We start from the raw sequence: 24009 nt of genomic DNA, 5'->3' as shown, positions 1-24009 counted from the left end.
CTCTTCTTTTGGAGTTACGTGTAATGTCGCAAAGCTATTCACTTACCCATGACCTAGAAGTATTAATGTGTAAAGAATGTATTTCCCCGATATGGTTGTTTGTTCCCTGATATTACTGTTTTTATTTAATTCAGTTAAATTTTGTGTTTTTAGATACGTGCAATTCTTAAGTGGCCTTCTATCTGGATCTGTGAAAATGAATGCAACCCCTCTTTTTCTGCACTATGTTATCCTTCACGGCATCCCAAGCTTCGATGCTGGTGGAGGTAAATTACCTAACTTTTCCTTTCCAAGTGTAGGCTCAAAGTCTTGTTTCATTTTGGAGCTTTCTAGAAAGCCTCCATGAATCTCAAAGTAGAGTCAGTGCTCCTTGATACCAGTCTAAATATTCCCAGTAGAAGAATCAGGAGAAGAGAAATATCCTAAAAGTAAAAATTACAGCAGGTGAAATCCTTTGTTAAATGAGGCATTGGTGCTATTCAGGTCTGTCTAGTTTCTGAACAGCTGTGGTCCTGGTCCCTGAAAAGGAGCTGGGAACGTGGTGAGATCTCACAGTCATTTCCTTCTTGTTTAGGAAACATAATCATAAACTTAATCTCTTTTCTGTTTCCTGATTGGATTTCCTGTAGGAAAGCCATTTGGATATGTTGAGCTTCTAGGGTGGCCTGCTATAAATGGCTTTAGGATTTAAATGCTATACCAAGATACCGTGCTAGAGCATAGTAAAGGAGTATAACTGTATTTTTATAATCCGAGAATTCAATAGCATCTGTCTTTAGAAATGTCATTGTCATGGATTTGGAGTGCTCCATTGTCTTCGGTGTTTAGTTTGGTTTTATGTGTAAAATAACTATTTCTGTAAGGACAAAGTATTGTTTGCCTAGCAGAAAATTTAAGGGACTTAGTTTTGAAACAAAACCGTAGATCAAATATTCTGTTTAATTTTGAAAACGCTTTTTGTCTTGGTTTGGGGTGGGGTTTTTTGTTTTGTTTTGGCAATTGTCTGTCTTCCCTTAATAATTTTGTTTTCCTGCAGAAAAAGTGGGAAGGAAGGAGGACAGACATTTAATAAGGAGCAAAGGGTTCCCTTTTTCTTTCATTACCGGAATACTTTCAAATCCCCTCCTGTCCAATTCACAAGTAGTCTGAAGATCAGGGAAAAGTGACATTTTCATAAAATATAATCAGATACTTTTTTTGGGGGGGAAAATGAATCTGTCAAAACCAGTTTTACTTGGAAGGATATTTTGACAGCCAACATTGTGCCACTTTGCTCAGTGCATTAAGCTTCCTAGTTGTATTATTCAGATAAAGGAAAATAATTCCAAAATGTTCTTTTCTGTTGACTTCTTTTCAGCTTGCCGGCCTTTCCTGAAGTTATACCAGGCTATGCAACCAGTTTATACATCTGGAATATAGTAAGTCGTGAGCATTTTCAGTTTTGTTTGAATCCAGGTTTTAATTCTCATAATTGCAGAATTTCATAGTCTTTTTTTGCTTTTTGTTTCTTTAAACCATATATTTTATTTTTCTTTTCTCTCCTGTTAAGTAGCGTAGGGCCAGAAAATCAAAGCCGAATCTGCATTGCTATAGACCCTGCCCAGCTTTTGAAGGGAGATATTATGGTAAGTTTAATTGTATGGAATGAAAATGCCATTTAGTTTATAGTCTCTGACCTGTTTTGTGTTCTTGTAAAAAAATACATTGAGCAAATGGTTGCAGATGTACTCCAAAACAGGTTATTAAGTTAATTTAGTCATCCTCTCATCAAACTAGAAGGTTTTTAGGAGCTGAAACAATTGCTGTCAGCATTCCCATTTCGTAGCATCACCAAGTGCGGTAAGGCCTGTGGCGCTGTTTTCTTTAAGAAAATTGCTTTGGGGAGTATTTGTAACTTGGCATTAAAATACCAGTGTCCTATAATTTGGCAGGCAACGTGCACAATCATAAAACTATATGCTGTAAAGAAAACACCTAACTAATTCTGAATTGGTTTGGAACTCAAAAAGGTGTGATACCAAATGAAAGCTTTTTGATTCTACAAGCACATGCAGTATTTAGAAAGCAGTTTATATGTGTTAATACAGGGCATGTAATTCTGTGTGCAGAGCATGACTCTGGTTGAATTGCTGCACTAGCATTTTAAATACCTCAGCTTTCTCTCTTGTCATGCACTGTTATGCACAGAAAAGGTAAAGAAAGATAGTTGGTGTGCCTTTCAATTTGTTAAACTAAGGGAACAGAAGAACCTGTGGAATGAATGGTGGGGAGAAGTACTGTCAGGAAATATCGCTGGTCTGTTGCTACTAGGTTTCGTGATGCTTTTTTCTTTTATGTACTACTTTGAGAAATGTTGGACCTCAGTGTAAGAGGTTCTTGGTGTCAGGGTTCTGTTTTTTTCTACCTTTTGAAATAATCTTTTTTATTATCCTTCTTCTGCCTTTCCTACTTCCCCTTTCCATTCAGTTTAGTGTGTTGTTTGTTCTTTCTTTCACTGAAAAATGGAGAATTTTTTTGTTAAATATACTGTTAGAAATTGGTATACTTTGGATGCTTGGGACAGTTTCAGATTCAGGAAGATTTGTTAGCTCATCAGAGGACTGATGGTGCCTAAGGAAGTGGAATAGCTCACAAAAGAAATCAGTCTGAGACCAATTTGGTATCTCAAATGTGTGTTTAAGATGAAAACTGAACACATAGCTTTTCAGTAATACTTGCATCATTTAAAAAGAGATCAACTTCATTAATCCCAAACTATTATTGGAGGTAATTCTTCTGAGCAAGCCAGCATCTTATTCAGCATGGTAATGTTTCCTAAACAGAAGACTTCAGTTTGGAATAATTTTTTTACTATGTGTTAAAGGAGAAATTCACACAGTTGTGCGTACCACTAGGCTTGCTTTAATCACAGCTCAGAGTAGGGCCACCACCTCAGTGAGTGGCCGAGAACAAAAGGATGCAGCACAGCTTGTATACACTTACCAAATCATTAGTCAGTGCCCAAAGTTTTTAGGAGTTTCCTTGGGTCTTGTCAATTCTGCAAATCCATCACCTGACCCTGTCCCAGTTGATTCATCCATTCTGGTTCCAGTCTCTGCCTCAGTTTCAAGGTCCCCTTCGGATTGTGGTCTTCTTTCCGCTTGCTTGAACTCACATAATCCTTCAAGCACACGTACTTTTTGAACAAGCAGTTCCTATTCATCTATATCAATTTTTCTAAAGCCATCTGCATTTCTGAGAGCATCTGTGTATATAAATCGATCATCCATTGCTTCTCTATTCTCCAGCTGATTAACTGGACTGAGTTTTAAACCAGCCTTGGGTTAGGGCTGTACAAGGGCTGAGGCCTGGTGCTGCTAGTTAGCAGCTTCAGCACTTTGAATTTCTTAATTCAAAGTATATTGTCTTTTAACATATGTCTAAGTAAAAACATCAGTGGTTTCAGGAAAAAGAAAAATGTGTAGAATGCTCCACCTCCAACTCCATGAAGTTTAACCCCTTGAAGTGCCTGGGTTTAAAAAAAAGACAGACTTAAAAGACTTGCTTGTCTGAAGTTCAGAGAATTTGTTAACACAATGTGAGTAACACGTGGTGATGGAGCACAGCCACAGCCCTTGAAAAGCTGCATTGAGATCTGTAAATGCACAGAGTATTGCCCAGCACATTACAGTGGCTTGCAGTAATTCTTGGGTATGGCATCAGAACGTAGTGGAGCCTGAATTCAAAATTAAGCTAAGGCTTCCTTGAAAGCTTGTTATGTGTACTGGGCACTGAGAGATGTTTTCAGTATTCTGGGTATTGGCCAGATTCAATGACAATTTTGTGTAAGTTGTTTATGATACGCTGAGTTAAAATTATTCAAGGCTGTTACTTTGAATTGCAAAGTGGAAAGAAGCAGGTGCTATGTAGTTTTCTGAACTGACCCAGATACACTGTTTTTATAAACATAATTATGCAAAAGACAGTAGATTCTGCGTAAATCCAGCAACTGTGCAAAGCCAAAACTCTTGGCAAGTTGGAGGATAAAAAGTATTGTTTAGGGATTTAGTCTTCTGCATCTTCAGAAACTCTCATGTTTGAGCCACATGTAAAAATGACATGATTGTTTAAAACAGCTAAAGTTAATGTTTTAACATTAAATTGTGGAGGAATGTACATAACCTTAAAGAAGCTCTTAATTCTTTTTGAGCTTCTTTTTGCTCAAATAATATAATTAAATGTAAACAGTTACTTTCAGGCCAAGTATAGGTTTTGGAGCAGGTTAGTTCTAATATCTCTCATCAGGGGTTCTCTTAATCCCATTTCTGTCCATTTTTCATTCCTGGGCAAACTTGAAGTTTTCATCCTTTATGATGATGTTTTGCCTTTACATAGGGTTGCTGGGCATAGTGGAGAACAAGCATTTATTTATTCTTGATTCAAGCAGTCTTAACTGTTTCTCCTACCTTGTATTTTGGTAACCTAAGGGACTAACTTATGGCCGTGGTTCTAGCAGAATGATGCTGATAGTTGTGTTGGACTAAAAGGAGATAGCTCCTGCTAGTAGGCAGGGGTTTGTATGCTATGTTAATTTTAGTGAGTGTAAAGCGTTGTTTAAAATAAGAAGCAAATAGTATTTCACTTGGTATTACCACTGTGCTGTAGGGAATTCTCTTCTGAAAAACAACCAACCAACCCCAAATCCTCACTTGCAGATAAAATAATGCTTACTTGCATAGTGAATCTCCTAGCCTTTATAAAGGGTTAGAAATATAAGGTTTGCGTAGAGAATACCTGAAAAAAAACATCTCTTATATATGGGCTGAAGTATTTCAGAAATTGTCCTATGTGCCATGTGTCAGCGCTGATTAACTTAGGAATTTAAGGTATCGAGGAGTTACTCCTGTAACGAAAGGTAGACAGCAACAGCTTATGTTAGCTTTTTCAAATCCTGTAGTGAGAAGAATTTCGTAACTGTTTTAATCCCAGTTTTCATAAGCATCCCTCTTAAACCCCTATGTCTTTATTGTATTCAGTTTGAATAACTATTTGTTATTCAGTCTTTTCTAAGACACTTTTCTCCATCTGTCTTAAGAAAAAAGGTGATATTTGTTGTCGTCTTAATGCATTTCAGTAACATCTGCTTTATCATAAAATCCCGATATCATCAGGATAATATCATAACGTTTTCAGCCCTGTGACTAAGGTGTTACCAATATTTTTATGTGTTCCTCTAAGAATGCTGAGTGGCTTTGTATTACAGCAGACTCAGAGAATTAACAGGTAGAATATCTTTAGGTCTAGCCTAAGGGAAGATGGTATTAGAAAGTAGGACTAGATGTTAATTTCGGAGAGTTCTGTGTTGTTCTAGCTGTGGTATAAAAACTACTACCAACTGCCCACAGTAGCATAAACCAAGATTCTATCATCACTAGAGTAGGTTTTTTTTAAAGTCCTAAAGTAGGTATAATCAGCTTGCAGGCTGGCTTCTAAAGGCTCTGCATATTCTTCAGTTATTTTGAAATGGATGTGCTATAATTCAGTTTTACATTAATTTGGTACCATGAAGAATTACGGACACAAGTCAGCATTCCAACGTTGTACTGGCAGATGTTGCACTTCTGAATCATAATCTACTGATTGGTGACTGACAGCGATGAAAATAGTAATTACTATTTTTACACATCCAGAACTATCTTGCCTTGGGCCTGTATAGTTTTAAAGGGTTGAATAATGCATACCCTGCCTGTTACAACATCAGGGATGTCTGCAGCAAATTGCACTGTGGCTGCTTTACTTACTAACTCATGCATACAGATGCATTTGTTCATATTTGTGAGAAATTACTTCCTGATGTGTTTCTCTGTCTTTCTAGCTCAAGTGTTATCACAAAAAATACCGGTCAGCTACTCGTGACGTGGTTTTTCGCCTTCAGTTTCACACTGGAGCCATTCAAGGACATGGCCTGGTTTTTGGCAAAGAGGATTTGGACAATGCCAACAAAGGTACTTGCCTTCGTAGCTGGCTGGATGCGGCTGTGTGTGGGGGTGTATGTGTGTGCCCGTGCATGCGATGATCATCTTCAGGACCCATTTTGAAAAGGATTCTTGATTGGTTTTTTTCTATCCTTATTTTCAGGGAAAGGGAGACTGCTTTGTGTTAGTTAACTCATAGCACGTAACATAGGTAAACCCCTAAGGAGAAGAAAAGCTCTTCAAGTGAGTTAATTTGGCAAAATCACTCAGATACTCCTATGTAGTCCTTATTGCATCCTCTCACATTTGTAAAAACAACAGATTCTTATTTGAAATGGTGACTCTATTAGTCACCATCACAGGAAATAAGGTGGGCTGAGTGGATCCCTTTTTTGGCTAAGGAAAACAGTCATAAAGTCTGATACTGTGTTTGTGACCTAGTCTGCCTGGGTATGGAGATCATTTAATATGCCTCAGAATGTACAAAAATAGAGGCAAAGTTTTCAGACACATTTGAAAATGTGCTGGGCTAATCTTTGTATTTTCCAAATTATTGATTCAGTTTTATTTTGATGTTTGTATGCAGGATTGTAACTCCTTCACCTTATGTTACTGGCAAACTAAAATCAAACATATTTTCCTGCAACATATGGTTACACAAAAGTTTTGTGGTCAAAGTACTGCAATTCAGCCTATATAGAGAACAATTGTAGTTTGCTCCTAGGTGTGTTTTGCTTAAAAGCCAAAGCCAGCCATGTCTGTCTAGAGAGAGGTTTGGGAACTGTACGTCTCTTCTGCTTTGGACTGTTCTTGGAAGTAAAAAACCTCCAGCTGATGCTTATGTGGTCTTTTCTGGAGATGTGTGGGGCAAAGGATGTGGCTCTTTTAGAAGCAAATCGCTAAACCACAAGTGAGAAGAGTGAGGAGGGTACATGTATTAATAGTTGTAGAGAATCCTGATTTCTGAGTGCCTTGGAACTGCTCTCCTGGGAGATAGCTTGCTGAAATACTATCCTTCATTTTCAGATGACCGTTTCCCTGATTATGGCAAAGTGGAATTAGTGTTTTCAGGAACACCAGAGAAAATTCAAGGTGAGTATACAGAAGAAAAAATGCTCGTAGTTTGAAAATAAGATGCACTGAAATGTAAATTTTTTAAAAAATATATCCTATTTTCCTCTTTCATTCCACAACTCTTGTAGATCAGAAATCCAACTTTACGGTTCAAAATGTAATAAAGTTACTGGTTTCACTTTGAAAAATTGAATGAAGGCTGTATTTACAGGAGCAGAGGAGTGATCAGATTTCAGTTTAAAACTATATCAGAACAGTTGGTGATGACTAGTAGAAAGCATCTGTGTAAAACAATGCATAGTATAGGTAGCTTGGTCTGGCACAAGTGGCAGCAGTGGCCTATCCCATAACCTTTTTTCAATGTTGTCCATAACTGATGATATTTGCAGTGGTGAAGTCTGGACTGTCTTCAGTTTACCACATTTATAGTTTTGTTGGAAATGAGTCTTTGAAGTTGCCTTGTAAGGTATATCCTGTATGCCTCCAGAATTCTGTGGTAATGTGGCTAAGATCATAGGTAATCACAACCTGCAATAAAAACTTAAGGTTGTGCTTAATATTGTAGTTTGATTCTGTTAATACATGGGTTCTTACTCATTTTACAGTGTCCCAAAAAGTATGGATTCTGCATGAGACTGAATGAAAACCAAATACTCTTAACTGTCTTTCTCATACATACTTCCAGTGTCCTGCGAATTGTGTGTTTTCCTTGGTTTTTTTTCCTCACCAGTTTGATCACTTAGAAACTTGTAGTAGCAGCCAGTGAGCAGCTGGATTCTGTCCAGCTAAACATGAAGATCTCACTTAGCCTGTTGGAAGGCCATTTAAGAAAAAAGTTTTTATAAATAAATTTGTCCAGCTTGTTCTAAACATTTCTGGATAGGAAATGCTTGAAGAGAGGCCAGCTGACATGTCTGAAAAAGGATCAAAATTGTTTCAAGTTTCCCTTCCTTAGATGGCAAATCAGAGGGGTGTTTTTAGCAGTTCTAAGTAATTGGAAGTTTGTATTGAATTGCTATCTAAGGGATTAACGGGCTAGGAAAAAAGAGTTCACCTTGAAGTATTTATTTACAATTTCTGCAAAATTATTTTCCCACATCTGAAAGTATTATAGAGTCATAGAAGAGCTGCGGAGTATCTCTAGGCATCCCCCTGCTGAAGGCAGGGCGGGCCATGAGCTCAGCTCAGCTTGTCCAGAGCTTTGTCCATTCAAATCTTGAAATCCTCCACGGCTGGCGACTTCCAAGCCCCTATGGGCGGGCTGTTCCCGTGCCTGACTGCCCTCGCAGTGCATTTATTTTTTTCTTAGATTGACTCTAAACTTCTCTAGATACAGTTCATGCCTGTTCCTTGTTGTCCTTCTACCCTGCTTCCCCACCTGGCTCTGTCTCCTCCGTGGCCTTTGGGGAGCTGCTGCCAGCTCCCCCCAGGATGAAGAAGCCCTGGTCCCTCAGTCTTCCCTCACAGGGCAAGTCCTCCCATCTCAACCACCCTGGTCACCCTGCCCTGAGCTTGCTTCACTTGATTCATATCTTTCTTGTATTATGTAGCTCAAAACTGGACACAGTATTCTAGAAAATAAGCAACTGCGATACAGTTTTTAGGAAAGAATGCACTTGCTGGAGGTCATGAGACACCTAAAAGTTTAGGTAACAAACTTTAAAATCTGCCTTGTGACAAATGACATCGCAGAAAGTCTCTACAGGTGGGTTTTTTTCTGCCAGCATATAAAGGTACAGGACCATAGCATTCTTGTCCTTCTGATTTTAACTATCCTTGTTTTAAAAGTCACAGCATGTGCATAATGTTCTGCTGCTTGACACCAGTTTGCAAGAGGACTTGCTTCTCCAGACACAGCCAAAGAGTTGATAACTGAGGATTCTCTGTTGCTTAGTCCAGAGAGAAGAGCAAAGGCAGACAGCCAATTTGATTTGTGTTGGTGTCAAAGCCAAGTCCAAGGTCATGAGTCCTTGATGCCTGTGCTTTGTGCTTTTGAATCACCGAACCACACCTAAATTGCTCATGGTATACATTTAAAAGCTGAATATTATCTTACACCTCATTAAGGACAGAAAATCGTGGGTTACTGCTGAAAGTTCCAGGTGTCTTTGGCAGAGCCTGCTGAAGCGCGGGCAAACATGTAGAAGGCAAGGTGCCCAGCGGGGGTTCTGCCAGGAGCTGGAGAATGGCTGGCACGGCACCCTTGGCACCTGGGGGAACTGGGAGGGACACAGAGTGGTGGTTTTCAGCTCTCCTTTCATCTTCAGTGATAAATTGTGCTGGTATCGGAATGATAATCTGTAGCCAACTCTTCTTTTAGCATTCCTTTTGTACCATCTCAGTATAGATCCTTGTGGTTTCATTCTGAACAGCTATCTGTTTTATCGTGCCGGCCTACGGGGCTGAGTGGGGATCAGCTGCCGGAGCTGTGCCTGGGGGCTGATCCGTTTCCAGAGCCACGGCATAACCACGAAGCTCAAGATCAAATTCTCTGCTTGTACCCTCTGTCATGAAACATAGATTAAGCTTTTTTTAGCTGATTTATATAATCTTTCTTCCCCTGTTGCTGCTGCTTCCACTTCAGAATATGGTGTTGTAGTCTGGGGAGCAAGCTTCTGTCAGAAGGCCACGTACATATGTGCGCGTATACCATTACCAATGTGGCTATGATAATGTTTGGTCTCAAACAGACGTTTATTTTTTTAGGATGTGAACACCTTCAGAATGACCATAGAGTGACAGTTGACTACAATACCTCAGACCCACTAATACGCTGGGATTCCTATGAAAATGTGAGCCCTGATGGGGAAGGTGAGTAGTTCCCTTACACAAGACCATGGCAAAACATTTTGCATCTGTGTCACAGCATTCAAAAGGGAGGAAGGAGACCTCATTTGTTTGAACCTAATGCCACTTTGTTGCTGTGTTAAGTGGCTGTCAACCTTTCCCTGTTTAACTTCAGTGGCTCTATTGGCAAGAAAGCTGCAGTAGTTATTTGAGAGAGATTCTTGTCAATGCACTGAATTAGACAGAGATGCAACTGGTTGATACGAGTTACATTTTAGTGGTTTGGTTTTTTTTTTTTCCACTAAGGCTTTTAGTTGCAATACTAATAAAGAATTTTAAGATCAACAAAATGATGTGGTGAGTTTGTAGCCTTCAGTACTTATTACTATGTTATCTGGAGCGTTGCAGGAGGTGCACCAGGCTGCGAAGTTACAGATAAACAAACAGCAAAGACTGTGTGTATTTGCCTATTTCCCCTCATAAATGTACTTGTTTCCGACTTGCTCTTTATTTCTTAGACTTTTCTCTTCTGTAATCTGCTGATACGTGCACAAGATGAAAGCCTCCAGTAGCTGTCTTCAGATTCTTTGCTTGAGTGAATGTTGTGCTTTTAATGTGTGTAGTTTTCCTGTGAGGACTGAGAATGTCACACCTGTGTCTGTACACCTTGGTGCGCATGCAAGCCTGACATTGTTGCAAGTAAAAACATGAGAGAAGGTACTGAATGGATGCCAAAGTTCTTGTTTTTACAACTCTCCTGTTACGAAATGAGAGAGAGGCAGAGCTAGGGTACTTAATTAGCCACTCTCTAGGCTCAGTTTCCATTGATTTTTATAATCTGAATTTGGCATTGACCATCTAATGACTACATTGGTGAGGGTTTTAGGGGCAGAGGCATAGTGGGAGCTTGACTTTTTTTCCACTGCATCACTCTTGTGAGTATTTTCTCATCCACAGCAGACTCCAATCTGCAGAAAACTAGGGGAAAATAGAAGGTGGAAAGAGAACAGTCATTTGGCTCGTTTACATGGGGCAGTTAGAGCACTCCGAAGGGAGTCATCAGAGGTTTTATAGTTGCATGAGACTGTACAGTGTCTTTTAGAAGGAATAACATCTGAGAGACTGAATCTTGGCTGAAGAAGATCTCAGTTTCTACCCAGAATGTTTCCATATCATTTGCTTCCTTTCCTTCCCCCCCCATCCTTTTCCCTGTCCTTTGTATATACATAACCTTCAGCAAGCAATGCATTGATATCAAATGTTTTTAATTGCTGAGATTGATTGGATAGGTGGATTTGACCTTCCCATTGTAATGTGTCACACTGTAGGTAACTGAATCAATATGGGAAATTGAAAGCTGATATAAATGTTTGGACAGCACACTGTTGGCAGACACAGCACTGTTCACTGCTCACGTCTTGTAGAAGACTTGATCGCATACCACTCACAAGCATGTTCTCCTGATGTTCAGGGCTTCAATTGTGAGACTAAATAAGAGCTTATGTGTGTAATTTGCGTGCATGGTATATTTTAAGTACCTGAGATACAACATAAATATGATTAGGATAGCTCTTGAGAAGTTTATTGTTCATCTGCAGAGAAATCCCTAGAGCTGAAGCTAGGGAATATACCATAAGAACGTGCGATATATCCAGATATTCTTTTCTGAAGCAAACGTTTAGGAGGCAGGGTTTTACCCTGTGATGCCCAACAACTGACCTGCAGGCAGAGCATTTGCTCCTGCGTAGGTTGGACAAAAGGTCAGGAGGGGCTAAAGCACATACACAGGGGACAGCTACATTTTTCTCCTAAGGGTGAGATCTGTACTGAACACAAAGGTAAGCTTAGTATGCTGCCTGAGGTAAACATAATTTGCGTAGGTCTTCATTTATGTAGGATTTATAAACAGCAGGATGGACTTCTCTTATAGCCTGTACAGCGGTTCAGTGTTGTGCTTTTACGTTACAAAGATGTGTTGAGTCCTAGTTTTGACCATAGGTGAGAGACCACTAAGAGGAGATGCTGATTTCACATCCAGAAAGTGAGCAAAGTCAGAAACCTTGGTTTCTGAAGCCTTTAGCTACAGTCCTGAAGGCAGTGAGAGAATCTTTTCTGTACCTCAGAAAAGATTAAGCTACAAAATGGGGTGCATTTGGAAGTCTGCGTAACAGTGACGGTATGTTGAAGATGCCGGGAGGTCTCAGACAGGGTGCCTGTTTCAGACCCACTCCATGTGAAGGTAAACTCCTAGCTTTATGTAGGGACTGATCTTCACAGTTTTACTTGTACCTGTTTTCCCACAGGAATTTCAGTAGGAATAATATGAGACGTGAGCGTGACGCATGATTCTTGTATTCCAGTTATACACTGTTTTGTTCGTTTCAAAAGTGTGTGCCTGTGAAACTGCAGATGAAGGTGGCCAGGAAGGCTATGGCAGAGCTTTGTGAAGAGAACAGGATTTGCTTTGTAGGTATATGTGTGGGGAATGGCTGTTTCCAAGCTGATGTGTCAAAATGAAAAATTAGAAATGAACAAGAGAACAGTATGTCCCTTTTGAAATCCTACACCTATTTGGCCTTGTTACCAAAAGAACAAAAGATGAAAGGGCACGATAGAAGAAAGATGTACCCAAAGTATCTTGGTTCGTTGGCATGATAGAGCATTGCAGACAGAAGCAGTTGCCTTTTAAATGATCTTGAGCCCTTTGATGGTAATAAGGTCGTACACATTTGTGTTGATTATAGCCAGGCTTTAGATGGTTTGCTCTCTGGATTTAGTTCTTTATCCCCTCAATCTTAACAATATAGGAATTTTGACAATTAGAAAGCAATAAATTATTTTAATTTCTTCTCATCAATGTTGTTTCTCTTCAGATCCCTTGGGAAGTGTCTCTTGTAGACTGCACTAACAGTCCCCCATAATAGGCTGAACACTTTATTAAGTTTCTAATTCTAAGTTTGTATCAGACCTCCTCCACCTTGAGCAGTGCATTAGCAGAGGGACTTCTGTTACTCTGGATTAGAAGTATGCAGTCAGGCGTGGGATTTGGAACCACAAGAATGAGAAGGTCTTCCTCCTGCCATGTAGAAGTCTGAGATGGTTCCCATTGGTTTTCTTGTGGTTTTGAAGTCATGGTATTCTTCGAGTCTTGTGTGTGTGTTTTGTGGGCAGGAAGGAACAGAAATGACTTTTGATCTTGCTGAGTACTGTGTTGTTGGTGTTTTTTTGCCTTCAGGCATCACTTACCATACAATAGATGTGTATGGATTTACAAAAGGTTGCTAATTTGCTGCAAAATAGCAAGTTGACCACAAAGAGATACCACCTGTGGCCACAAATGTGTGGTATCTTCTGTTATGTGAAGAGATTTAAATGTGTCCCAATTCCTCTTGATAATTGTGTGTCTCAATTTAAAACTTGGATATTGTAGCTCACATACTTCAGCTGCGCTTCACTCTCTTCCTTTTGATTGCTAAGATCATATCCCTCTCCTTTGTGTTTGGACTGATTTGGGGATTGGGATTGTTCATCATGGTATTTTGGGAGTAGTTGAAATTGTGATGGACTAAACTAATGCTGGGTTTAGCTATTATTATCCTTAAAAACTAGTAAAAACAATTACTGCTTGTAATTATGGCATTTAGGGCAGGGAGATAGGGAGTAGTGATAAATGAGGATGAAGTATTTTCTATGGGACCATAAAGTTGAAAGAAAGAAGTAATCCCTTCCCACTTCCTGAAAAACTTTCATATGCTTTATACTTACTAATTTTTCTCTCTCTCAAATACCAAATGACAAAGTTTTGACACCCCACACGCCCATGCCCCCCCCTGAGGGAAGAGAGGTAAGTGGAAAAGGGGTGACTTGTCTTTTGTTGAGGTGGTGTTTTTTGGTTCTCGACAATTTTCAGGATGATTACTTGGCACAGTAAGAGATACTATTGTAAATGAATGCTTCCCTCCTGCTGAAAAATTCAAGTCTCCTTTTGGATAGGAACCATCCGTTTGCGTGGAACCCACCGGTGGATCCTGGTACAAGCCTGGGCTCTCAGGTGTTCTGCAAATAAAATCAGAGATATTCAAATAAAAATTAAATGTACTGCCAAAGAGTAGAAACATTTTGATAGAAGAACGTGAATAACTGGAAGAAAAGATGAATGTTGCTGTTACTTTTGCAATGCCTATAACTGCTTCATCTCAGTTTTATTCTCAATATCCTGATAGCACACTAAGATTCTTCTAGAGAGATGGTGAATCTATCATGAAGGAACAACTCTATCTTAAGACAATGACTATGGGATGTGTGTGACTGGGATGCTGTGCTGCCATTTGTGTGTATAACATTCAGTTAGCCGAGATACAGGATTGGTTTTGTTGTGCATGGTTGTTTTTTTTTAACAAAGACAACTGGTAAACATCAAAGGTTATAGTTGGCTAAAATGGCACTTGTAGTTTTACTGAATTCAGTGGATTGGCAACAGAAATGCACCTGGTTCTTGTTCAGTGTTCCATTTTAAGACATTTCACTTCTGTTAACAACCACTAAATCCCTCTGTAGTCTTTTGTCTGCCAGCACTACAGTATGTGGAAAGCAAAGAACATGTGCACATATTAGAAATTGGTTGAAATAGCAAAAGAAGGACTTTCAGCAAGTCTTTACAAGGCAGGAACTTATCTTTCTCAACAGCACCTTGCTGTTTGTTTTCTAGCAAAGTGTGCGTTTGCTTGCTTAACAGTGTTTGTTAATTAGAAAAGTAGTAACCTGGGAAACAAAAGGATGTTTTTAATTCAAACCAAATAGGGATAGAGCTGAGTGAATCCAAATTCCTGTATCTTGAGAGGGTTGCTTTACAAATTTTCTAGTCTTTTGTAACTGTAATCAACACCAATCAGTCAAAAATTGCTAAATATTTATAAACTGGTTTGCTCCTGCTCTTTTTCTTTTCATAAAGGAAAGTATCTGAGAAATGTTTCCAGGTAGGCAATAACCAACATTCTGGTATGCACCCATGTCATGTGATTAGATGGGATGTTTGACTTTTATTGAAATTTTTTCTCCTCTTCAACCCAAAGTAAATAGCTATTCAATAGGGAGGTGCCCCCTCATGTAGTTAAACACTTTTTTTCCCAGAGGGCCCCTTCAGTATTGCAAAACTCAAGGGCTGAGGCAAAACTACTTGGCTTTGGTACCTTAACAGGAATGCAGATGCCTACCAAAGAAAACAGCAGGTCTGATGCGATTTCTGGTGAGTGAAGCTGAAGGATAAATTGGTAGCGAATAAATGGTAATTGCAGCTTTTAGTCACCAGCTGGATGCAGTACTCTTTGAGACAAAGAGAGATTTGTTAGAAGGTAGGGATGACAAGGTGTCCTGAAAGAATTTCCCTTCTTTCTCTCTGACAATGAAAATAGAGACATCTACAGAAGATAGAGAAATTTACCCTGTAAAATGCTGCCAGCTTGAAACAGTATCTGAAATGCCTTGGAGTGTCAGCTTTGAACTGGTTTTCTCTGAGGAAAGTTATGCCTTCTATTTCTTGAAATTTTGTATGTTATTTTTTTAATATATATATATATAATTTTAATCTGGTTGGACTTCCTAATCATGAGGCTCACAATGAGCTGGAGGAAGAATTTAAATAAAATGGTTTCTTTTTTATGTCAGCAATATTGAATGCAAGCACAGGATTACAAGGTTTCATTTCTACTTGTGCAGCAGTAGGTAATTCTCTCTCTCCTCCTCCTTTAATACAGCATTAATTAATTTAACACAGCATTAAATGTGGCTTAAATATTTTTCTTTAACTCAATATGTTAGGGACCAAATAATAAGTTTATGCAGGTGTTTTCAAGATAGTTCTTGATTAGCTAATACTGCCCTGGACTGTAATCTTGTATTTTCATGTTTGGCTTTGTTGGGTTTTTTTTTGGGGGGTGTGTGTGTTGGTTTGGTTTGGTGGTGGTGGGGTTGGTGGTTTTTTGGGGGTTGGTTTGTGGTTTGGTGTCTTTTTTGTTAGCCAAAGAAAAAGTATTAGAGTATTTTTGGATTGGTCAGTTAGGAGCCAACAGTGAAGTGCAGTCAGGGGCCAAGACTTTCAAAGGATTTACTGATTCAAAGTGACCTTTTTTTGGCTCACTTTTAAAGACCATCCTTTAAGATACACTGAACACCTTTTTGAGAGTCTTGAGTGTTTACTTAAGTGCTAAGCTCAGCTCCAGAACTTGGCCTGCTGTGTTCTATTGAAAAATATTTTTTTTCCTTTTACCCAAACACAGGGGTGTATCAATGAGGCAGTGTCTGAATTGAAGAATGATGTGCATTTTACTCAGTGCATTGGGATTCTGCTAGGTCCCATTTGTCAGTTCTGCTGAGTTTATATTTATCTCCGATAAAACCAGAAAAAAATCAAAATGCTAAGTGCCAGTGAGACATGGTTATACCTAAGATAAATATTGGAAGCCTTATGTCTGAAAACAAGAACAGGTTAGAAGCAGGATTCCCTAGGCATTTACTCTGTCCCATGTCCTCTGGTTTTTTCCATTAGCCTCCTGCCTCTGACTGCCTGTTGTTTCCCTTCCTGGGCACACTGGCCTCCATTCACCCTATCATCAGGGTCTCTAACAGTCCCCAGGTTTATTGGAAGCACAGGTTGCACATGTCAAATACTTTTAAAGCTGCTGCAGAGCCAATTATTTGCTTTCCCAAAAAAACCCAAGCAAAACCCAAAGCCCTAAGACCTTTTTAATGTCCTCCAATTGCTTTCTGTCCTGTCTCAGTAACAGGCAGTGCTGTTATCCCAAGGATGTTATTCACCAGCCCTTTGTCAAAGGCCTTCATTACACTTTTGTACCCAGAGACCACAGGGTGGAATTTGAAGGGTTTAGCAGACTTTCAGGGTACATTCAGGTATCTTTTGCAGTTCTGTTTTTATGAGATGTGCAAAAAACCTCTTTCTTCAGCACAGAAGGATTCTGACAGTAGAAACTCAGAGGAAGGTAACAGATGTGACCATGGCTAGCGTTCTCTCTTTTCCTTCCCATGTTCTATTCATATTGCCTGGGGGCCGTTACTTCAGGCCATGTAATGCTTTTTCAAGCCAGTCTCCTTTGCTCAGCTCATTTGGGTTCCTGAGCAGGCTTGCATTAACCTTTGAGCATGTGCCTGTTTCTCAGTCGTGTCAGCTACAGCCTATGGTTGTTAACATTGTTATTTTAAACACTAACATCCAAATCAGTATCTCCTTCCACATGCACATAGCACAGGAGAAGCCTCTTTGCCTAATTTTACAGTCTGCTCATGGCCTTAGTATGAAAGGCAAACCTCCACCAGTGTGCCTTCCCTGCACCTGCCTCTTGAACAACTCTTCGTCCCTCTTGTGAAGGCCATAGGGTATCCCACCTGTTTAGCTTCATTAGATATGGAAAAAAACCCCTTCATGATGCTGTGGGTGTTGGAGAGCTTTTATTCCTGTAACACCTGACTTGCTTGGGAGTAAAATTAGCATGGCGGCATCAGAGATTGAAAGTGTAACTGGAAGAAACAAACCAAAAAAGCCTTAGTGTAAGTTGGGATCTGGTGCTTGTTTCTTCTGCGACTTGCCCAAGACCAGAAAGAGAAGGGTTTAAGTTCACTCTCTGTGCCGGCCCCCGAGCACACATACACAGAGCTGCCTCGTGCTCCACGCTCTCTGTAGGAGGGTTCAGTCCAGCAGCCAGTGAAAATGGGCACAGAGAGCATCACCAGTCATGGTGCCATTTGCACCTGGTGTGAGGGTTTGTGCTGTCTCTTAAATGAATGCATTTGCATGAATAAACTGGTGATTCATGATACCAAATTCATTATAACCCCTAAATGGCAAATCTCTGGGAAGACTTACAAAACAAAAGACAGGCCTCATATGAGAGTGGTTGGAGTTTCTTGGGGTTTTTAGGCCACCATGAAGCAGTAGCAATCCTTCTTCTGGTAAATGCCTGAAGTAATCAGAGTGTTCTGACTTTTCCTGAGTTTGAGTGTAATTACTGCCCATTTTGCTGGTCCTTTAACATCATGCACCTTGCCTTTTTCAGCTAGGTGCCTTGTCAGTGACTCTCTTCTGGTCCCTGTTCAGGTAGCCACTACCACTCCCATCACAAGAAGACTAATGATGCCATGGTACAGTGTTCACCCTCCCCTCCCCCTTGGCAGGTGTGTCCTGTGGGTCAGGAGGGCCTGATGGGTTTCTGCTAACAGCTTGTGCAAAACATTATGGTTTTGGTTGGGAATGTCTTGTTCCGTAATCAATGTTAGTTTTTGAAGGAGAGCTGTTCCAGCAAGTTGAGCATGCCTTACTGTGGAGGTGGTCCTGCAGCTGTCTGGTTGAGTCTGGCACAGTGGTTAATGAAACATGTTAGTTTTTGCCATGTACAGAGGTACTGAGGCAGTGAGGTGTCTTCCTGGGAAGGTTTCTGCAGCAAGCATTTTCTACAAATAGTGGTTCTCTTTAGTGGACCATAGGAAGATAAAGTGAGAGGGTTTCCCCTGCCTTCCATGTTTCCAAAGTGGTGTTAATACTTACACAACCACTTCATAGATGTGCCTGGTGGGGTTTTTTTTCCCTTGACTTCAGAAAAGGGCAGAATGAAAGACGGGCCCTGCTGACTCCCACAACTTCTGATTTCAAGGTCTCATTGTGTGTTGCAGCACTCTCCAAACTATCAAGCTGCAACAAGGTCTTTTACCATCTCATACCAACATAATCTTCATGCCAGTCCCTCTGCTGCCTTCTCCATGTCTCTCCTCATCCAGGGCATGCATTCTCTCTCTTCTCTCTGCTTCTGCCTCCTCTTTCTTCCTTGGCTGCCCAACCCCTTAACAGAACCAGCCACAGCTGCACCTCATCCACATCAGCCAGCCCACTGCCCCTGAAGCCAGCCCACAGTTGTATATTATCAATGTTAATTAACCCAGCTTCATTCCTCTACACAGAACTACATACTTTATTATGTTAGTATATGCTTGTGTTGAGCGAGTGTTGATTATCTTCAAATACTCTTTTTGAGTAAGGTAAATTCTTTAATTATTATCCTATAAGGTTACAATACATTACTTCTATTGCTCTAATACCTGAAAATAAGCCACAAGTCTCTTGAATCCTAGTGCAAAACTTTTGAAGTTTAATTAGTAAGTTAGGAAATGAAAGCGCTCTGCTAAGTGTACCTGTCCCTTAGCTTTCCTCGCCAATACATGGGCTTGTTTAGAAATACTTGCTGATCAGTTTAGTGAAAGTGCCACTGAGTGGCAGAGCAATTTTATTAATAATGGTAATACTGTTAAATTACACATTCCATACTCAACAGAAAGAGTAAATTCATTATGTTGACCTTTCATGCAGCCCTTTTAAGCCCTTTCCTTTTTTATCATGGTCCTATACGGTTTTCAGCAACCATGTAGAGTCATCAGTATTTTTCTGCTGCTTCCCATTTAATGACCTTAAAAATTTCTTGCTGGAAGCATCAATTCTTTGTGCTGGGATCACGGTGCTTTTCTTTTGATTGCAGGTGGGCAAAAGTGGGACAGTATATTACAGTAGTGTTCTAAACGTGAGTTTGTGCTGGCTGGCTCTGCCTGTGTTCCGTGCAGGACAGCTGTGCTTTTGGAAGCATGTTTTTCTTACTCCGGAGTACTTGTAAAATCATTGAACTACACATGTGATCCATTTGAATGGCTGGGAAATACACATCAGCATTTGCACAGCATAAAGATCCTGTGGGGTCTTGCATGCCCTCTCTTTTGCTTCTCAAAAGATTTGAGGTTTAAGGACCTCATGTGAGCCTGAGGGTCTTGCTCATACAGCATGTTGCTAACAGCACCCCCACCTCCAGCTGCTTTCCTTTCAGTGCTTGTCTGCTTTCTGGTTTTGTGATACATGCCTTGTTTTCTTCAGCCTCTTATTTTTCAGTTGGAGTCAGAGACTCTATGCAGAGCAGCATAGCAAACAGAACTGCTTCCTGATGGCTTAGCTACTGCTATTTCATGTTGGAAAACTGGTTCTTTAAAATGCAATACATCCATGAACACCAGCAGCTGCTTGAATGTCTTGGATAGTTAGGGAAGGAAAAACAGTGGTAGAAGATGACTTCATACCTTTCTCCTTTCTTTCCAGTCCATTTTGTTATCCTCAAATTATAATTCTCTGAAAACCCTCTAAAAATGTACTAAAGGATTGCCACATAAATGTTTATGAACTAGGAATTAATCTTGCAGCCTTGAAACAATTTACCAAATCAGGACCTACTTTTTATATCACAGTTTGGGAGTTGCACTAAATGCAGTTTGAGGTCTCCAAATTGTAGAAAGCACTGCAGCTGGGCAATGAAGAAGTCTGAGATGATGCGGATTCACAGTGCAGGGCCGTATCTTCTCTCCAAAACTTGTGATCACTTCATTGTGATCAGTTCATTTGGGTGACCCTTCTCTGCCGCTCTGTGCTAGGCCAGATTTCATCTGTACTCGCAACAGTCAGCACAGAAGCTTTGAAGGGGTATGTATAGTACGCACACCCAGTCAGCCGATGGTCTTCAGCTGTGTGAATGTGCGCGCAACCAGGAATTCCCGGCGCTGCAGGATGGAGTGTCCCTGAAAGCCAGGAACTGATAGCAGCGGGAGTGTCAGCAAAACTGGTTGAGTGACACGGCTTAAGAACATCTTTCTAACCCCATCCATGGATGGGTTTAACCAGTGGTTACACTGGTCTTGCTTGAGTTCCCAAAGCATTCTTGCAATGATTGTGTGAAGCACCACTAAGGCTATGTAGAACAATAAAATTTTAATCATGGAGATCTGTCAGAATGAATCTGTTGCAGGTAAAATATCCATAGGGTAAGTTAACTTATGCAGAGCTGCTATTACCTTGTCTGGGTGTCTTCTGGTAATTTAGCTAGTGCAGGCATCAGGGTTGAGCCTTAGCCTGTGTTCAAGCATGCTTAGCGCTTACAGTCCCAGACCCCCGGAATGCGTGTGCAGGCGGGCTTGTGAAGGAGCAGAAGCAGCCTGTAATTGAGGCAAGGAACACAGCTGGCATTTTTAACTCACCGAGAACCAAAACATAGGCCAAACCTAAATTTGCATCTTTAGTGAGACTCATCAGTTTGCATCAAGAGTTTTGAATATATCTTGTTGTTTTTTTCCATATCTTGGAGGCAGATGCTGGAAGTTTCCAGCTCAGAAGCAATTCTGCATGGTCCCAGAGGAGAAAGCCGGTTCTCTGCCTCTGGGAAGGTACTGCCGGCATAGTGTGTGCTGTGTGGTTGGCGTCTTTTCTCCAAGTCCTGCCTGGTTTCACATGCAGCCAGTTACTGATTTGCAAGAGCAGTGACACTCTTAACAGAAGAGCGTGTACCTTCTGAACTGGGTTTGAACCTAACATCCAACTCTTTCATAACCAACAACCAGGTACATGTATTTTGCGATGCAAGAGCTGCTTTTATCCTTTGTTCAGCCGAGAAGTCGTTGAAGTGTTGACAGCTCCTGAAACAGAAAATGGCTGTTATCTCGGGACGTGGCTGGCTGGGGGGTGATGCCTGCGTATGCTTGCAATAATGTTTAGAGCAGAACTTTGCGGGCTGCCGTGGGGTGGGATACAGCTGTTACTGAAGGAGGAACTGACAGGCTTAGTCCCCCTCCGGGCTGATTCATGCCAGAGCAGAGGACTCCGACCCTGCTGGGCTGTGGGAGCTTGCAAGCAGCAGCTGCTACGTAAAAATAAGTGTTATTGCCTCAAGATTTCCAGGCGGCTTTCCTTCCCTGAGAACTCAGATACGTACAAATTCTTGACAGCGTGGATGCAAATGTCTGACCTGATCGGTGTGCCAGAACACAATTTTCTAAAGGCTGGTTGTTTTGGGAAAAAGATGGCAAAAGCAAGCAATTGTCAGCATGTGGCTGAGCAATGTGGGAGCAGGAGCTTGCTTGGCTCCATTTGGATATTGAAACAGACTGAGAAAGACCCACTGTAAAGAAATACCTTGTAGACTGAATTACCTACTTCAGCCAACACATTTCCACTCCTTCTTGGCTCCAGGAGTTCAGGTTTCATTGAACCTGATTGTCCCCGCAGGCTCCTCCCTCCTGTTTACATTTTCATTTGCTTTTTCTGGCTGTCAGGCTGGTGCTCCTTTGGGAAGCCCATTTACCTCCAGGAGCCGGAGCAGCTCAAACAGCAGCAGGGACATTTCTTGCCTGTTGAAGCTGGGGTGTTTGCCCAAACTCGGGCTTTCCTGTGTGCAGGGCTTTGCTTAAAGAGCATTAGTTGATTTAAATGAGCCAGTGATTGACTATTGCAGAAAGTTCCTGATCGTGCTTAATAAAGAGGTAAGAAGCTTTGTAGTGGTTCAAGAGCTGGAAATACAAACCACATATATCTCGGTATGGATTTTATAGGAATTCTGTGGGAAGAGTTCGCAAGGAATGAGGGCCTGTATTTGTCAGAGAGGGAGAAAGGAAAAGAGAAGCACACATAAAAAGATTTAACTTTGAAGGAATGCAGCTCTGGACTTGTCCAGGTTTGCCTGAAGGTAGAAATATTTATTTATGAGGTTGAACAAAAATAATCCACATCTCCTGTAATGTTTCCTGCTGTAACATGAACAAGGGTACAGTGTGCAAAGGTTTGTGTATGTGCAACCTCCTTTTTGTTCAGGTGGAGTGGGTCAGGACGGCTCTTGCTGGATCGGTGTGTTGGTGTTTACCTAGCTGGCTTGCATTTGTATGTGTTTTCACAAGCCGTGAATGGACAGGGAGTAGCTGTGGGGACAAGTCAAAAGGCTGAAAGACTGAAACCTCTTTTTAACTCTTGAGCCTGCCTTTGGGTGTTTGGATTTTGAGGAGGGAAGTGCCAGGAAACAGCGACTTGGAAGGAAGCCACTGAATTTGGTATGTGCTGGTATTTCAGCTGGAAATTTTTATATAAGTTCCTCTTTGTGTATTATGTATGGGAGCGAAACTACATGCATAGCCTTTGCTCTGAGGCTTTCCTTTGTAAGAGAGCCCCTGGTAGTGGGGGGGTGTGTAATTCAGATTCAGGGTGGGAATTCTGTTGGGCTTCAGCCTGGGCAGCTTGGGGAGCTGGAACAGATCCTGGGAAGGGAGGTCAGGCTGAAAGAAAGCGGGCCCCTGCCGTCTGGATAACTGAATTCCAGCATTACTTTGGTCTCCCCTGTTGCGAGCTTCCCTGGGCTTTTGACAGCTGCGTTACTCCCGCCTTTTAGAGAGTGTTGCTTCCTCGGAAAAAGTGAGAGCAGGACGGAGCTGCGCATCGGGGTGGGGTATGGAGCGCAGGAGACCTCTGCAGTGCAGTTCCTTAGCAGGGTGCACAGAATAACGTTTTGCATTTCTAATAAGTTTTCTCATTTTCCTCGATCAAAAATGTCCCCTTGTCTGTATGCGTAGCTTTGCTTTTGCAGTGAAGCTGGTTATCGCATTTGGGGAGGAAATGTGTGAAAGAGCAAAGTGAAGTCCAAAAGTCCTAGCGCAGAGGTGTTCCAAATATGTGAGTGTGAAAAACGCAGAATATGAAATTAAGATGGTACCTAAAATGAGAACAACAACTTTGAAACCATGTGTTTGGAAGGTTTATAGCATTTGAGTTGTTAATTTGTCCTGGTTTTAAGAACAAACAAACCACATCTACATAGGTGGGTTTTTATGTATACAGTTTTCATATATGTATAGTTATATAGAGAGCTTATATATAAAAACATAGTGAACATACATGTACTTTATATGTATGTACACACATAAATAAAAATGTAAACCTTGTATTTCTTTTGACTGTTTGCGTGTTCTCTAACTATGATATCATTGAGTCATGGGAGATCGATTTGTGGTGGGTGTTTCCACTTAAAATAAGTCATATCTAAAGTATTCTCTGGGTTACTGTGGTTCAGAAACGTATCTCAGGCTGCCCAGTGTAACGTTTGTGTGAAACTGCGTGATGTATACGTGTGCTCTGTAAGGACTGACTGTCCGCAGAGTGTGATGCTGTGTATTTAGTTCTCCCCTGGCAGAAATGCTATATTTTAAAATAAAATTGTGATTTTTGCCTCATACTGCATTTCATATTCCTTTTAAACCAAGTTAGGAGGGGAAAAAATTCTAGGTAGAGTTAATTATTTTTTTTTTTTTTTCACATCAACTAAGTTATATTCTTTCCACTGGA

General features: G+C 40.8%; 1 protein-coding gene across 13 annotated transcripts in view; it reads left to right on the top strand.

Moving 5' to 3' along the window:
• Window positions 1-24009, top strand: part of TNS3 (tensin 3) — a 281319-nt gene that overhangs the window by 182673 nt on the left and 74637 nt on the right. For 11 of the 13 annotated variants that reach the window (XM_055710376.1, XM_055710373.1, XM_055710375.1 and 8 more), the window contains 6 exons: window positions 154-266; window positions 1358-1418; window positions 1550-1625; window positions 5855-5984; window positions 6981-7046; window positions 9735-9839. In XM_055710376.1, coding sequence (XP_055566351.1) covers window positions 154-266; window positions 1358-1418; window positions 1550-1625; window positions 5855-5984; window positions 6981-7046; window positions 9735-9839 — 551 coding nt within the window. The remainder of the gene's footprint in view (window positions 1-153; window positions 267-1357; window positions 1419-1549; window positions 1626-5854; window positions 5985-6980; window positions 7047-9734; window positions 9840-24009) is intronic. The other 2 variants (XM_055710377.1, XM_055710374.1) reach the window with 1 other exon arrangement.

This window comes from Falco cherrug, chromosome 4 (genome assembly GCF_023634085.1).
Source record: "Falco cherrug isolate bFalChe1 chromosome 4, bFalChe1.pri, whole genome shotgun sequence".
Classification (NCBI taxonomy): domain Eukaryota; kingdom Metazoa; phylum Chordata; class Aves; order Falconiformes; family Falconidae; genus Falco; species Falco cherrug.
Note: the sequence above shows the minus strand (reverse complement) of the source record. Positions and strands in the feature narration are given on the sequence as shown.